This window comes from Pavona decussata, unplaced genomic scaffold (assembly GCF_977016875.1).
Source record: "Pavona decussata unplaced genomic scaffold, jaPavDecu1.1 SCAFFOLD_413, whole genome shotgun sequence".
In the NCBI taxonomy this organism is placed as follows: domain Eukaryota; kingdom Metazoa; phylum Cnidaria; class Anthozoa; order Scleractinia; family Agariciidae; genus Pavona; species Pavona decussata.
Genome location: NW_028145777.1, coordinates 1 through 16,249, shown reverse-complemented (window position 1 = coordinate 16,249; position 16,249 = coordinate 1). Strand labels below are relative to the sequence as shown.

Below are 16,249 nucleotides of genomic sequence, written 5' to 3'. Positions count from 1 at the left end.
AATAAGAAATCTGAATAACTAACAGGTAAGAAATATTAAAGGAATGTATTAAGTTGAACTAATAAATGGTTCGCAGCTTGACTTGCAGTTAACATATAAGCACCACATTAAGAGATTGTATTAGTTGTAGCCGGTAACTGAATACAATGCAATCAACAAGTTGTATGACAATCTCTATATGCCTTTGCTGCAGTTTTGAGTTTGATCTTTCCCCTTTTGAAGCAAAGTCTCTTTGATATAATAAGATGAAGTGAAGAAGACAATATTAGAAAAACTGCGAATTAGAATTGCTAATTCTAAACAGACGTGATTCAGGCACAACGAAAATATAGATTTTGTTAAAAAAAATAAATAAATATGATGGCTTTATAACATACAGGACAAAATAACTTAATGCTCATTGATCGAAAGAGATGGCATTATTTCTTAATTACTTTTTTAATTAGTTTTCCAACGCCGTTTCAAGCGAGAATTCTGCAGTTTTGTCACATTCTCTAACTCATGTAGTATTTTGTTTAATTTCAGCTGACATAAATTCAGTTGGACTGTTGAATTATACTGTAAAATGCACTCGTGGAAACTTTATGGCTAACACTTGTACAGAATAAAGTTACCATGGTTATAACGTTTGACGTAATCTTCACACTCAAGTAGTGTCTTATCACGGTTATTTATGCATCAAAAGCGGCTACGGAAAGAAAGTTAAGCCTTTTTTTTTATCGCAACTGCTTTAATCCTATCTAGACTAAGAGCAGGAAGGAGCGGAATCTTCCTTCGCGGACTTTGAATGCTTACAACGTTTTTAATACGTGAGCAAACGCCACCAAACGAAGCGACTTTTTCAGCAATTTATTTGCTAACAATTCGGTTCGGGAAAGGCAATAAATGTTCATTAAATTCGTTGTTACTGTGCAGCTGAAATTTTGGCAGGCAAGTTCAGAAATTGGAATATTCTTGCTTTTAAGGAACAAAACTGCCTTTCTTATGGTGTCTTTCGCGCCTTCGCTTATTTTGTTGTTCTATTGGTCTGGATCAATTTTTGGTCAATTTTGGTGGAAACCTGAAATCCAAGATGGCCGCCGTTTGGTGATCGTGAGGCAATTTCCATGTCAAAGGAAACATCCCTGGACGTACTATATTTACCCTCGAGTTTCGTTGTCATGGCCGCAATGTTATGGAACGGTACAGAATCCTCCCGTCCTATAGAAGACCAAAATTAAGCCTGACCTCAATAGGGTTAACCCTTAGTTGCGTTCATGATTACTGAGGCTTTACAAAGGAAGATTTGAATACACAGCATTTCATTAACAAGGCAGTCAAATTTGTAATCAAGATCTTAAACCAACACTGAATGTACAGTCTGATTCTCTTTGTGCTAAAGTATTCATGTAAATAGCTTGGCACTTTTCTATGCAAATTCGCTTTCAACTTAGCCTATTCACAAACCGCCATTTTTATCATTAATTATGTAACTTTGATAATAGCGCAAGATGCACCGAAACGTCGGTATCTATCACTTATATTTCTTGTTTCATGTACAGTGTCATTTTGGCTTCCCTGAACATAGAGCTGGATGATTCGAATAAATTTTAGATAACGAAAATGTTTCGAAACCATATTATTCCAAGGTAACATTTCCCCAGCGAAAATCTTGACTTTCTGAAAAATACTTTATAGTCACAGACGTCGTTCACGCGCGAAACAAAACTTATTTAAAGAACTAGACGAAACCAATGTGAAGCGACACGACAAATGTGATGTGAAGCGACCGGTGTAAAGCGATGCTACAATTACCATGCAGTGAAGACGATTGCGACTAAAGAAGAAACACGCTCTCGATGATGGACAGGCAACTATTGACATAAAACTCAACAAACGAAGTACTGAAGAAAAAAATTACACGGCCAAGCGATATATACGATATGCAAGAAAAAAAAAAAAAGCAAAAAACAAAAAAACCCATAACATAACATGTAGGAACAAAATTAAGCGAACAATGAAGGGCTAATTAATTAACAAACAAAAAAGTGCGCATAAAGGCGTGAACGAAAAAAACTAGAAGGCACGCAAAACGATAACACGAACAAAGAAAAATGACATAAATTCCTGGCCGACGTTAACATATTTCACCAAAGCGATCTTATTGATCTCACTAATGCTATGCTTGTCTTTTTTATTTTAGGAATTTCACTGATAACTTTTACCATTTTATTTTACACAACATGTATTGTTCAGATCGAGATTATGGATTATTAGGCTCGAGAAATGTTACAAAGAAGGCTGATAAAATATTGTTATTACATCTTTCAGGCGAAAAATAATCTTGTCATACATAATTAAAAATAGATCCCCGAGCCCCATCTGACACATGCAATATGAAACAAGAGAATTATCTCTTAACATTATCTTAACTTTAATTATCTGTTAAAATTTGTTGTGTCTAAATTGTCAGATATTAACAAAGGTGAAACTATAAATAATTGATCAGCCGTGCTACTTGGGAATAGTGAAAATTATAATTATTTTTAGTTTTGTTTTCATGCTTGGCCTTTTGACCACGTTTTGTCAGCTTGGTGGTGGTTAGAGACCTTCTCGTGGTTTGTATAGCTTCGTTTAAATTATCTTACTTGCAATCAGTGTTCTTTTAAGAGGATACAAAAAAGAATTGCAAGTCATACAATGCTATTTCTTTCTTAAATCTGTTAAAAACGTACTCAGTGTGCCACCCATATTGTCAATATTACTGGTCTTTGCCTTCAGTAGCTCTATTTACTCTGAGACTAAAAACTGCCCTTACGAATTTCAATTCAAACATTAGACCGATAAGCACTGAAAGGATATTAAAACGTTGTAGCAAAGATTTTGAGCGTTTTTAGGTTATTGCCTTTTGCCGGATAAGTTCAACAGGGCCTTTTAAAAACGTCGCCTTTATAAAGGTTCCATGCTTGATAACAGGTTCAGTCATTTAAAAGCACAGTTAGCCCACACAAATAGAGGATAGTAAACATGTTATTGCACAGCTGTTTGCTTAAGGCATTGACAATTTATCCGTCAGTAATTATCTTTAATTTTCAAGCTCACTTTTCCGTTATATCGAATATTATTGGCTTTTTCATTTCGTTCATTTGCATCATTCGATCATTCGGTTGCGAGACCTTAAATGCTGCAAGACGAATTTAGAAACTGAAGAAAAAAAAAATACCACGAGAATACCCGCTTTGCTCAGCTGTACTCTTGGAGTCCAAGAAAGCAAGCATTACAAAACATCCTCTTGGGAACTGAAATCCTACAGACCTTTTAGTTCATGAATAGTCACCACATAACTAGAGGATTTAATTCACAATTCAAAAGGTAAGAATCCAATTGAGATAAAAACAGCGCTTTCTTCCCGAGGGTACGTGCGAGCATTAATTACGTTTATCTTGCAAGGAATAACAACTTAAAAATATAACAAGTGCCCAACAGCAAGCGTCTTGAAAATTCCCGTTGGCAGTGAACACTTTTTAAAAGTTGCCAATTTGATGTGTAGTTTTCCTGAACAGAAACGGAAGTTCGGGAAAGTGACGCTCCAAGGAACTAGGTATTTAATCCTTCTCGGCAACCAGAACGATATTTATTACCTTGCTGAGGAAGCTTTTATATTCTTATAACAAAACAATTTCACGAGAATTCGAATAAGATAGGCTCAGTAACAAACATTTGGCGATCAATTCCGGAGCAGAGGCCAAATTTTGTGAGCACTTAGGGACTTTTAAACATTGTAAACCAATCAAGATACTATGGAAGAGCTGAAAAATCGTCCAAAAATTATGTAGGAACTCCGGTTTTCCTTAAAGTCGCAATCCAAAGACTACTTCAAGTTGGTTAACCGACTCGTGCATTTGTAATAACCCAGATTCTTTGAAGTCGTATACCAACGTACTTCTCGATTCCTGTTGACCGTCTTTATATTGGGTCTTATCTTCATATCTGTGCCCTTTTCACAGCTAAATTTCTTACAAGAAACATCTAAACAGAGAAGATTGTTGTGTCTGTAGCGTCGCCACAAGTTGGAAGAACGTTTAGGTTCACAAGGGACATCTATTCTGGTGACAGACCAAGGGAACCAAGTGATTGTGGGTAAGATCTGGTCAGAGAAACTTTATTTTTAAAATTTGTTTAAAGTGCTAGTCAAACAGACTTTGGTCGTGTCGTGGCTCCGTCAGGTTACTATTTGCATCCGCTCTTCCGATAATTTGCGATCACCTTGAGCTTCAATCCGTTCGCAAATTGCCTCGCGGTTTTCGTCTTTTGGCAATATTTTTCACTAAACTACTGGTAGTAGTGGGCTGCACGCAATGCTGCATAAAGAAGGGTTCTCAGTATGTGTTACTACCGGATCCATTTACATAGCCACTAAACGAAGTTCTGTATCCGCCAGCTAGGGTGGGTTGTTTTCAATCTTGAAATCACCTGTTCCTCCGTTTGGACATGTTCTAATGATCCAAAGATTTTATTGAACTCTAATTGTTTTTGTCAAACATCCGTTGGCAGGTACAAATTTAGGTCGAGCAATATGACGTGCTAAATTAGAGGATGGTGCGTCATTGTTTTGTTCCTTTAAGATTGGAGAAACTAGATCTGTTTATTAAATAGAAGTAGACTTTTTTTGTTTGGTAATTTCCGTTCGCTAAGACAACTTAAAACACGATTCTGTAAAATGATCGGACGATCGCTTTGGAAACCGCTAGTGTGATAGGAACTAAATACTGCCGGGAATCCATGAATTGACGTGTGGAAAAACAAAGGAGAAATGGAACACTGTTTTTTCTCAGTGGAGATTTTTAGTCGAGGAGGAAAATCTTCATTTCGTGTTTTTAACGAGTATTTAATTTCAACAGTTTTTTTCTCTCTATAATTTTACCACCACATCACTCGGTCCATGCCTCCGACTTTCGAAAACCGCCGCTGGCCTCAATGCTCGTCTGCCAGCCTAACGCTCTGCTTGCTGGCGGCCGATGTGATATCGTAGCAATAGGATAACAGGTTTCTAGAATAATTTAAAATTATATATATGTTCTCATTATGGCCTCTTCAATTATCTGCTCTCTTTAGAGCCCATTTCGTTGCGTTAGTAAGTAGAAATATTTTCAGGATTGGGTCGAATTGTAGTTTTCCACCTGAACCTTACTAATGATATTCGTGATGGAACAAATAGCAATAGAAAAAAAACTTCACACAAAATAAAGCTCCCTAATATTTACCTCATTGTCTCTCGGTGTGATTTAGTTTACATGCAATTTGTCGCTCTCACCGCTCTAGGTCCCTCCCCGAGTGACAAAAGAAGGAATCCGCGAACAAACAAGTCTCATTTGAAAGAAAATTTAGGTTACCGGCTTCATGTGTTTACTGGTGAAATTACTCCTCAACAAATAACTTTTTGACTCAGCTTTTACATAATTTGTTTTCAGAATTAATAAAGGTTGGTTCATATTAAGGCGGTCAGTGGCCCAAACAGAACACGGTCTTAGTGATATTTAAATAACTGATCGAAACTGTAATCGCATCAGGCCGAGTAGAATTAAAGATTCATTACACATGTGCACAACTTGGGCCATTTGTAAGAACTAGACAATCAAATCTACGAGGACTCGTTGCGATTGCTAGTTTATAACATGGAGTCTTTAAAGAGGGGCGTCTGTGAGACAGATCATTAGGACTGTTGTAGGTTCGGCCGCTGCCCGCACACATACTGTACATTTCATACAGACGTCGTGTCTTTGTTGGTGGAAGCAGATGTAGACTTCGAAAAACAGTTAGCCCCCGAAGTAAGAACACTCGCTCGTAGGTAAATTAAACGAACAATTCAACTGTTTTTTAGCAAAGTAAACGACAGTAGGTGATTGTTATGTACACGTAATAAAGATGTACATTATCATACAATAAGTTAAATTCATGAGCAAACTTAGCAGTGATAAAACCAAATGTTAGGGTTTTTAAAATTAATTGATTTACTTGTGATGGGAAGTTCTCTGCCATTGAGAATCACACGACACACATCGATAAAGCAAAAGGTGCGTTCAAAGCAACTTGTAGGGTAATTCATTGCGATGAATTTGATCTGCACGTCCTGCCTTGCTGCCTCGTTCTGTACCCTAAAATTTTGTTGCAAGAAACCGTGGTTGGGAACTATGACGCCATGAATGATTTTTTTCCCACCAACAACCAACAAATCCACCCGTACAGGCGTCTAGTCGATCCAAGTGTTAGGTTTAGAAATAATCATGTTTTTTCTATTTCTTGTAAGGCTCGAAAATTCACGATTTGGAATCTCCAACTTTTCAGCTAGCACTTGATCTCCATGTAGCAGAAACAACCTGGGCTTAAACTCCAAAGAAGTAATGAAAAATTTAGAGTGGCATGCTTAGCCAATCAGGAGGGAGTATTTTTGCCTCTTTACCAATCAGAAGCAAGTTATTTTGCCTTTGGTAAACAAAAAAAATTAAGATAATATTCCCGCTGTCCCGACTGGTCAGCATTCAGCAATTTTGCCCTCTTTGTCCGTTTTAATATATCAAAAATTCACGTGATTTATTTGAATTGTCATATATGTGATTGCTTCATTCCATTCTTGTTATTGTAAACAAATAAAAGTTTCTCTTCAATTTTTAGGTCACTTTGTTTCCAGCAAATATCAGCTAAAGCGGAATGTCTGTCAACACCTGCAACCGAGCCTACACCACAAGCAGCGACCAGTTAGTCTTCACTATGCTCCCGGTGTCGCACTGTATTCCATGGATTATAGTGCTGGGTGCTGAGTCTCTGACCATATTCGTCCTGAATGTCATCACCATTATTGTATTTGTGAAGCAGCGCCACCTCCAACGCCGGTCTCTATAATTGATCATCCATCTGGCGATTGTTGACCTCTTAGCTGGGGCAATTTCAGCTCCCCTGCTAATTGAAATTAGAGGAGCCTTCTGTGATTTGTGGGAGAACAGCTTTAGTCCTCTGAGACCTGCACTGTTCCGCTTATTTCCCATGGCCTCTTTTTTTAATCTCGCTGCTATTTCTTTAGAGCGAATGCATGCTACTTTGCGTCCTTTCCAACATCGTTTTATAGAAAAACGCGTTTATTATGTAATCACTACTGTTATTTGGTTAACGGCTACAATCAGGGAAATCGTTATTTTTGTTGTGTTTCACAAAACACGAACATCAGGTCTGTTTATATGGTTCATACTGTATGAGGCTCCGTGGTTAATTTCTCTCTTCATTATTTGTGTGTCTTTCATTTCAATTTTTATAAAAATCCGATTCGGCCCTCAACCCAATCGCTTGCGCAATAGCGTGATCAACAGAGAACGACGGTTGACCTCTATCCTTTTTGTTGTTCTGTCTGTATCTTTACTGACAACGTTACCATGGGTAATTTTCGAATGTCTCGACGTATTCCATCCCGAGTTTCGGTTAAGCCTTTCCTTCAGTTCATTCCTTTATAAGGAAGCGACCGCGAAGTCGCTTATCTTGGCTAACTCGTTAGTCAACCCAATCATTTACGCCATGCGTATGCCAGAATTTCGAGCGGGTTTAGCAGCAATGTTCCACAGGACTCGAAATCAGGTAAATGCCGCCGTTTTACCTCTGCACCGTCGTTAGCTCCGCCTCGATAGCGGAAAGAAATAGCCTGCGAATGTAGCCGCCTCTCATCACTTGTGGGCAAACACTGATGAGAGACAGCTGTATTCGCAGGTTTAAGGGAAGAAACATCTTGTTAAGTCATGTTGTGTGTCACATTTTCTCACCGAATTTTTTTTTTATGGAACAAAAGTAAACGACAATTTGGTGCCGCGAACAGTGCACTGGTGATGCAAACATTCCGAAAACTACCAGGAACCAGTTGGGAAAAGAGGCAAGTGGCAAAATGGCTGCCTTTGAAAATATATTGAGCGTTAAGCTTGAACTTGTAACCAGATGTTTGATCTGGGTGATTTATAATCCCAATTTGCAAGGGAATCAGCCCTGTTTTCTCAAGAAAGCTCGGCAGTGTACTGTTGCTGTTTGAAAGTAAGTCTTTTCGTATTGTAAAATGAGAACTGTTATGAGAACTTACCTGTTACTCACCAGTATAAGAAATCTGAATCTGACTAGCAGATACGAAACATTGAAGGAATGTATGAACTTGAACTAATAAATGGTGGGCATTTTCACTTACAGCTAACAAATAAGCACCACATTCAGAGTTTGTACTAGTTATAGTCGGTAACAAGACAATGCAATAAACAAGTTGCCTGAAAATCTCTCTATGCTGTTGTTGTACTTTTGTGTTTGAACTCTCTCCTGTTGAAGCAAAGTTTCTTTGATATGATAAAATAAAGTGGGTAAAATGGTAATCGAAAAATTATGAAGAGGGGGAAGGGGCATTCGTCATATTAAAGACTGATGGCTGGGTGTCAACTCTCGCCGCTAAGCTACATTCAGAGACGTTTTTTGTTACTCTATTTACGTCTGGCTGGTACAAAACTGCACTTGCCTGGGAGGGGGTGTGTCCAGTTTGTTACGAGCCAAAGGTTTCACGTGGATTCCCTCCGTCAGGCAAATTTTAGTACTCGTGCTTCGGTTTGACTGTGAGTTTGTCATTACATTCCAGCGACACGGTTACCCTGGGTACTAGAGGTTTTTTTCTCGCAGGCCGCGGGAATGCTTTTTCGGCCGAAGGCCGATCCCACGAGAACGAAGCCTTGAACGAAACCAGAGGCAAGTCCACGGCAAATAATTCAAGCAATTTAAATTCAATACTGTTTTCAACGAAGGCCTGTATCTTAATTAATGAGTTTCTCCAAGATTGAGTTGCTCAGGAAGGACCGCAAATCATCCTTCTTCGCATATGGTGAGGCAGGTAAGCGTGTGCTTAAGTTTCAAGCGTATTTTAGCGAGGTTTCTGAAGTAGTTCTCTTCAAATGACGGGTCGAATTACATTGAAATTCGACTTCAAGTTTTCCAACCTTGTCATTTACATAATATAGTCCTGCACATGGACCAGCCATTGAGAGATAAACCGCTTAAAATGGCTTTCGGAAGCTCTGAGAAGCCTTGCTAACATAGCAAAACACATGAGGTGAGCTTTTTCAGTTGACTTTATTGCAATGTTTGTAGGTTTTGAGGGAATATTGTGGTTTGATTTTCGATCGAATTTTAACGCTATACACTTATATTATGCTTTTGTGTCCTGTGATTTTGAAAGTTAATTTCTCTGAAAATATTCAACATGCCACACCAATATTTACACTGACTACCAAGTAGTTTAGAGTGTCCATTTGTTGGGAGCTGGTTGTTTGATATATGCTAATAAGGCAAAATATAAGCAAGGACGTCAGCAAAGATTCACCTCTATAACTACAAAATTCTGTTAAATTGCAGTAAATCAGCCAAAAAGCGAAAACCGTGAATGACCGGCTTAAAGTCAAACACGGTCCTTAATTGTCAGGAACTTAAACATCGTAGTTGTTAAAAAAAAAAAGCACGGCTTCGCCTTGTTTTTTGTTTTTTTAAACAAATTCTCGATGTTTGGAAATTCGAATCGGAATCACAGTACACCTCGATTGTTTTTTTTTTTTCTTGAAGGTATTTAGCGACACGAATGTAGGTTGGTATTCTTGGTGTTATTTTCCCTGCGTTCAACAGAGTTGTACAGCTTTTTACCGTTAAATGAGAATGGTGGACAGGCGGTTTGTTCAACTGAAATCTTTTGCAGATTATGGTCAGTAATGTTCAAATGACGTTCAGTCCATCCGGGGAAACCTTCTTGAAATGTTCGTAAAATCGTGGTGAGTATTCAGTAATCGTTCGAAATTTCCGTAAAACCGGTCGGAAGCGTTTGGAGACGAGACCAAATAGTCACAAGTTTCGGAAATTAATTTTCGCTCTCTCTGTTTCGCCTTTATACGTTTCTTGTATGCAAGTGTTTCATTTTGTCTTCCTTGTCGCTAATGCTATGTTATTATGTAATCATTCAATTGTGTTGACGAAACCCAATACCCAAAAACCCTAAAGCCCGTCGCACCCTAGCCGAGTTTTGTCATAATGTGTTAAATTCTTTCGCGTGCATGCTTCAATGTAATTTATTATTCTGGAAAGGTTTTTTTTTTTTTATATAATATTTATTGAAATTTATCATTTACAGAGCAGTTACTATTTCATTGACAATATTATATATAGGTTAAGGACGGTGCCTACTATTGTTACTGCGCATACGTTCTGCGCATCACGCGATGATCCGAGAAACTCAGGCCTTGAAAGGGTTTCCCGACTTACAAGTGTCGATTTCCGGTCTCCTCTCGGTTCGTTTTCCTCTTACGGCGGCTATTTATAGCCTGTAAATTTATTTGCGGTTTTAAAAGTATGCTACCTACGGTGAAAGAGCGTAAGAGGAGACGAAATGGCACATTTCTGTCATCCAAAAGTAAACGCAGACGAGTATTACATGCGGCGGACCAAACAAAAACAAAACACATGATGGAAACTGATGCGGTCACTGAACCATCAGCTAAAAGGAAATGGAGTTGGAGGGAAGGGAGAAGGATTGTAGAATTAGGTTTTCTAGTGGATCAGCTGAAAGACGGATGCGTGGAGTGTAAGAAAAAGTTAAACTTGGTCAACACCACAGAGGAAACCATACAGGGTCTCGGATCCATATTGTACGTCCAATGCGAGGAGTGCTCGCAGGTAAATACCATCAAGACCGGGAAAACTCATCGCAGCCCTGAAAAAAAGAGCATTGGACGTCCAATATGGGACATAAATACAAAGGCGGCAACAGGTTTGTGAAATTTGTCATGATTTTCATGCTTTTTGTCCGTATTTTTGTGTTTCAATCGGCGAGTTTTTCACACGCGGGAAGCCATTCAAGCGCTACGTAATTATAAAAACAAACATTGTCACGTTATCAGAAAACCCTTCTTTGAAACGATCTTTTTGTTGTTTTTTCTCAATACTGTTTGCAAAAGGGTCAATAAATGCTGGAATTGGGGCGACTGGAATGAATGTGTTCTTGACAACACTCAATATTCCATGGCTATCAAAGCAAACATACAAATTGCGAGAGGACGAGGCAAGAGAGGGAATTTTGAGAGTCACGAAAGAATCGTGCCGGGAAGCTGTCAGAAAGGAGGTAGAGGCCGTCGTGGAAACCAAATCTACGGAGACTGCAGGGTACGAAAAGTAGTATTCTTTTATTGTATAGTTAATACTAGATTAACTTTAAAGAATTATGCGATAAATCTGTGGGCTGTGCGGAGTCCCTCAATCATTTGCTGCTGATCATTGCATTTGAGGCCGATGTCGACCCAGTTGACTCTTCTTTTGACAAATATTGAGACAAATTAGAAACAAAACTATATTTATAGTCTGTGCTATGTTGGTTCGTATTCTTGAATTGAAAATTTGTCACTTTAGACATCTACAAAAACCAGTGCAATTCGTGTAAATAATTGCAAGTTTCGTATTACCAAAAGTCCCCGAACAATAATTTTTGAGTGATTGTATTCGGCCAACATTTCATTTTGTCACCAAATTCTGTTTTCTTTCACACAGAAACAAAGCAAAACTAAACGTGAGCTTTGATGCCGGCTGGCAAAAGCGGGGATCTGGCAGAGCTTATAACAGTTTGTCAGGTATGTATCATCATAGGTTGTTTTTTTTTTTTTTTTTTTTTTTTTATTATTTTTTTTTTCAAGTTTTTTTTGTATAATCTATAAATCCGGAAAAGTAGAATAGAAAACGAGTCAGTCATCTTACACATTTTCTGATTTCAGTTACACTTGCTAAGATCTGCATGCTTTACATGCACAGGCAAAAACCATGCAAAAACTATGCTCAACTGATATTAGTAGTCACCATCCTGAGATGCACACAACTTATTGGTAGTAGCAAAGGAGGGGCTTTTCTCAAATCTACTTTGACTGTAAATAATCTGTTGCCTTAGTGTGCAGTAACTTTTTGCACTTTATTTTAAGGTCATTCAACATTGATTGGGGCACAAACTGGACAAGTTCTTAGTTATGCTGTGAGATGCAAGAGTTGTCGTATCTGTGATAATGCAAAACGGAAATGCCGTGTACCACGCAAACACCAGTGTTCACGAAACTGGACAGGTGCGTACAAATCACGTCATACAATTTCTTTTCTTACTTTGACCTGTATCCCTCTATAGTGTCCTCATTAGCTACTTACTTTACAAAGCTTCAATTTTTTTTTCAGTTTTTTTATATGCTGTATTTTATTAGTATGGTTTACCTTTCATAAAAGCAGTAGTCAGGTTTTGTAAACTTATCTGAATTTCCTTCACAGTGCTGTTGTGTCATGGAATTTGAAATAAATGTTCATATCCCTGCCACTCCTCTAGAATTTCCAATTTCCCTTCAGTCCTTTCTGGTCAATGGTCTGTTTGCTTTATTAACCACATGATTTCTAACAATTCTCTCAATTATATGGGGTATGGATAGTTTTCAGAACTATTTTTATATACGCATATATATATATATATATATATATATATATCTACTGCAGTTGTGTAGAATCTAATATTTACATTGTTGTTCTTGCAGGTTCTGCTAAATCAATGGAGCCTTCCATGGGTGTTGAACTAACAAAAGGTTTGGCAGGGGAAATGGAAGTTGACAACAGTGAAGAAACAAAATCTGTAGAATACAGTGTTGACAACATTATCATGGATGGGGATACTACCACCATATCCCACATCCATGACAATGTTAGTGAACAGATTGGTGTCTGGTCTGATGTTGGACATGCTAAGAAAGCACTCTATGGTCACCTAATGAAACTGTCCACCAGCCACAAGTCAATGAGCAAATCTGTGGTAGACTATCTTGTCAAGTGTTTTGGATATGTGTTAACTCAGAATAAAGGTAACCCAGAAGGCATCTGTAAGGGCTGCAAAGTCATCCCAAACCATGCATTTGGAGATCACAGTTCCTGTGGTTCATGGTGCCAGTACCAGAAAAATCCTGAAAATTACAAGCATCAGTCACTGCCACATGGGAAGGACCTTGAGGGAGACAACCTTAAAGCCGATCTGGTACAGGTAAAGAGCAGTTCTTTCCTCAAAGGATACCCAGCTGTTAGATACAGTAGACAGCCCTGTAATGTTGACACATATATAAAAAATGCTGGTCCCTTGAGTATTTTTGTTGGAGGGAGTCCACTGTATCATGTATCTACTTGTTTCATATTAGGCCTATAGTTTTTGGATCTTTGTTAAAAGTCCACCTTTACATGTGCCAAGATCAGTTTTACAATTCTGTTGCTCTTTGGGAACTTTAAGTAGTACTGTTCAAAATAAATATTTTTTCCTTTCTTTTAAGGTTTTTGAGCTCTTCTCAAGTTATTCAGACAAGCTGGCGCCACTAGGGTCAACACAGAGCAATGAATCCTTTAATAATTCAGTATCTGTTCATGCCCCCAAACGTCTTCACTTTTCTGGTTCAGCCAGCCTAGAGGGAAGAGTTGCTTTTGCAGTAGCAACCAAAAACAGTGGAAAATCAGTAGTATGTAAGGTATAGTATCTAACCTGAAAACAATAAATAAGCAGAAAGAGAAATACTGTAACTAGCCATGAAGTGTCATTAGTTTACCTACTATTTTATTCAACAATGATAAGGGAAAGAAAAAAGTATGCTTTATCTTTCTGCTAAATTATAACTAAATATGCCCCTTTTATACTCATAAGGGAAATTAGCAGTTATCCACCAATAACAAAGGAATGTGACAAGATTATGATATTATTGCAAAGCAAAACATGATGGATTCTGTAAAGTTAGGTTGTACAGTAAAAATTGAAAGCTACAACAGGCAATAATTCATGTTGTCTTATTTTAGGTCAATGAAGCAAACAGTCTCTCTCCTGGAAGTATTACAATGAAGTTCAATACAAACCGAGATAGACAGTACAGGAAACGAAAAAAGAGGGAGACCAGTAAAGCTTACAAAATAAACAGAATAGTTAGAAAGAAGGCTAGGAATTCGCATACAGACCAGGCAGCAGTACTTGAAGGGACAACGTATGAAAGTGGCGTACAGTTCAGTGCCAGTCAAGCAGACTTAACTTCAATCCCCACCCCATTTGATCCACCTACATCTTCCCCTTTGAGTTCAGCTGATTTCCAGAAATCAACACTTGTTGTGTTTGACCTAGAAACCTCCACTATAGGTAAAAGTATCCTTTCTTGCTGATTAATGAAATGAATAACACTTTCTTTTATCATGTTTGACTTCATGACATAGCTTCAACCCTCAATTCTTGTTGATAAATTGAGATGTACATGTATAATACAACTGACAATTGGCTGGGTGTTACAGTACACCAATGATATTCCACAGAAAGTTGATATCTGACAGATAATTGATTCAAATGAAATAACATCTTGACAAATTGTTGCCAAATCAACAAAAATCATTGCTTTGGTGGGGAACATATACAACTGTAGTAAAGCTTAATCACATGCATCCCCAGCCCATATAATTCCACCAGAATCATTTAGGCTTATGTTTTGACTTCTACTTGTATTGGCTGATTACCAAAAACACCCTCTAGTAGTAAGAGTGATGACATAACAAGTGGTACATTATTACAATGAGCTTTTCCAATGCTGGTTTTGGCAGACGTGGGATTCAATGGGTTAATCCCTTCTTTCTTCTGCAGGTCTGAATAGTGCAGAGATATGTCAATTATCTGCAGCACAGTGTTCCGGAGAAGAAGCAACCTTTGACAGATATGCCATGCCCAAACATGGAATTTCCTCACAAGCCTCAAAAGCCAACAAATTGAATGTAGTAGCTGGGCAGCTCTTATATAAATCAAGACCTGTGAAAGCCCTGGCCCTCACAGAATGCCTTAAGGAATTTTTGCAGTTCCTAAAGTCATTGCAGAGCAAAGTTATTTTAGCAGCCCATAATGGAAAAGTGTTTGACTCTAGAATTCTGATCCGTGCATTATTAGCAGCCAATTTGTTGAGTGAATTACAAGATGTGGTGATAGGATTTGTTGACACATTACCCATGCTCAAACAATTGTTACCAGGTAGAAAGTCGTACAAACAAGAAGAATTGGTTAAGGACTGCCTACACAAAAACTATGATGCACACAATGGCCTTGAGGATGTGAAATCCCTTAGGGAGCTGCTCCTCCAACTTAAACCACCAAATTCTGTTTTTTCTTCACATAGCTTTAAAGTAGAGTTTGTCTGCCAGTCTCTCCAACATCATGGACGGATGACCACAAATTTACCCACTTTTAATGCTCTGGTTTCAAATAAGGTACTTTCGAATTCCATGGCAAGAAGGATTGCTGGTTCAGGTCTAAATCTGCGGCAGATAAGTCTCATCTATGCTAGGGGTGGATATGATGGTCTCCGTAGTGTCCTGAGTGCTAAACGCCATGGCAGCAATCAGTCCCGAGTGACTGCCTCCAAAAAGGTCTTGAGGGCACTGTCAGAGTACCTGGCAAAAAAGTGAAATGTTACCAGACAGTGTGTTTCAAATATGTGGGATGAACATAATAACACTTGAAGCAAATGTTATTATAATAGGCCTTATCACGGTTTTCAACGCCATTTTGACGAGTAGGCAAACGGGCTTGAAATTACAGTGTTTGTATGGAAATCCGATGTCAAATAATTTTCATAAAACATTGCTTCTGAAGAATTCATGAATTGGAAACCTTTGGCACTAGGAAAAGCATCTTTGGGAAAAAATTGGAGGGATGTAGCTGTGCCAGAAAGCGTCCAGTCGTGTTTTGAACTTTCCATACATTTGTCTGTAAAGCGAACCAGCGGTGAACTGCTACCAAAAAATAGTTCGCATGAAAAATACAGGGAAATGTATGGAAAGTTCAAAACACGACTGGAGGCTTTCTGGCACAGCTACATCCCTCCAATTTTTTCATAAAGTCCTTTAATTTCCTAATGCCAAAGTTTCCAATTCATGAATTTTTCAGAAGCAATGTTTTATGAAAATTATTTGACATCAGATTTCCATACAAACACTGTAATTTCAAGCCTGTTTGCCTCTACTCATCAAAATGGCGTCAAAAACCGTGATAAGGCCTATTATTTCTAGTAAAGAGTAGAGAAGAAATCAATTTTGTTATAGATTTTCAAGTGTCTTTACACAGCATATAATGAAGGGTGAAAGCTGTTGCATGAAATTTAACTCTTCAAAGTGTGCATGTGCAGTGGAGATCAACAGGTTGTCT

General features: G+C 38.2%; 1 protein-coding gene across 1 annotated transcript; it reads left to right on the top strand.

Annotated features, from left to right (window-relative positions):
* Nucleotides 1-10,204: 10,204 nt before the first annotated feature.
* On the top strand, nt 10,205-16,243 carry LOC146451006 (uncharacterized). The gene is made up of 8 exons (XM_085099691.1): nt 10,205-10,798; nt 10,986-11,190; nt 11,572-11,651; nt 11,994-12,131; nt 12,585-13,081; nt 13,362-13,553; nt 13,876-14,206; nt 14,699-16,243. Exons 1-8 carry the CDS (start codon nt 10,381-10,383, stop codon nt 15,508-15,510), a joined length of 2,673 nt encoding a protein of 890 aa, XP_084955817.1. The 5' UTR covers nt 10,205-10,380; the 3' UTR covers nt 15,511-16,243.
* The last annotated feature ends 6 nt before the right edge of the window (nt 16,244-16,249 follow it).

What these genes read in the sequence shown, in the direction of transcription:
- LOC146451006 (XM_085099691.1), top strand. Translation starts at nt 10,381, where the DNA reads ATGCTACCTACGGTGAAAGAGCGTAAGAGGAGACGAAATGGCACATTT. An exon ending in AAATACAAAGGCGGCAACAG is followed by an intron (nt 10,799 to 10,985) that starts GTTTGTGAAATT and finishes TGTTTGCAAAAG; the next exon opens with GGTCAATAAATGCTGGAATT. An exon ending in TTAAAGCCGATCTGGTACAG is followed by an intron (nt 13,082 to 13,361) that starts GTAAAGAGCAGT and finishes CTTTCTTTTAAG; the next exon opens with GTTTTTGAGCTCTTCTCAAG.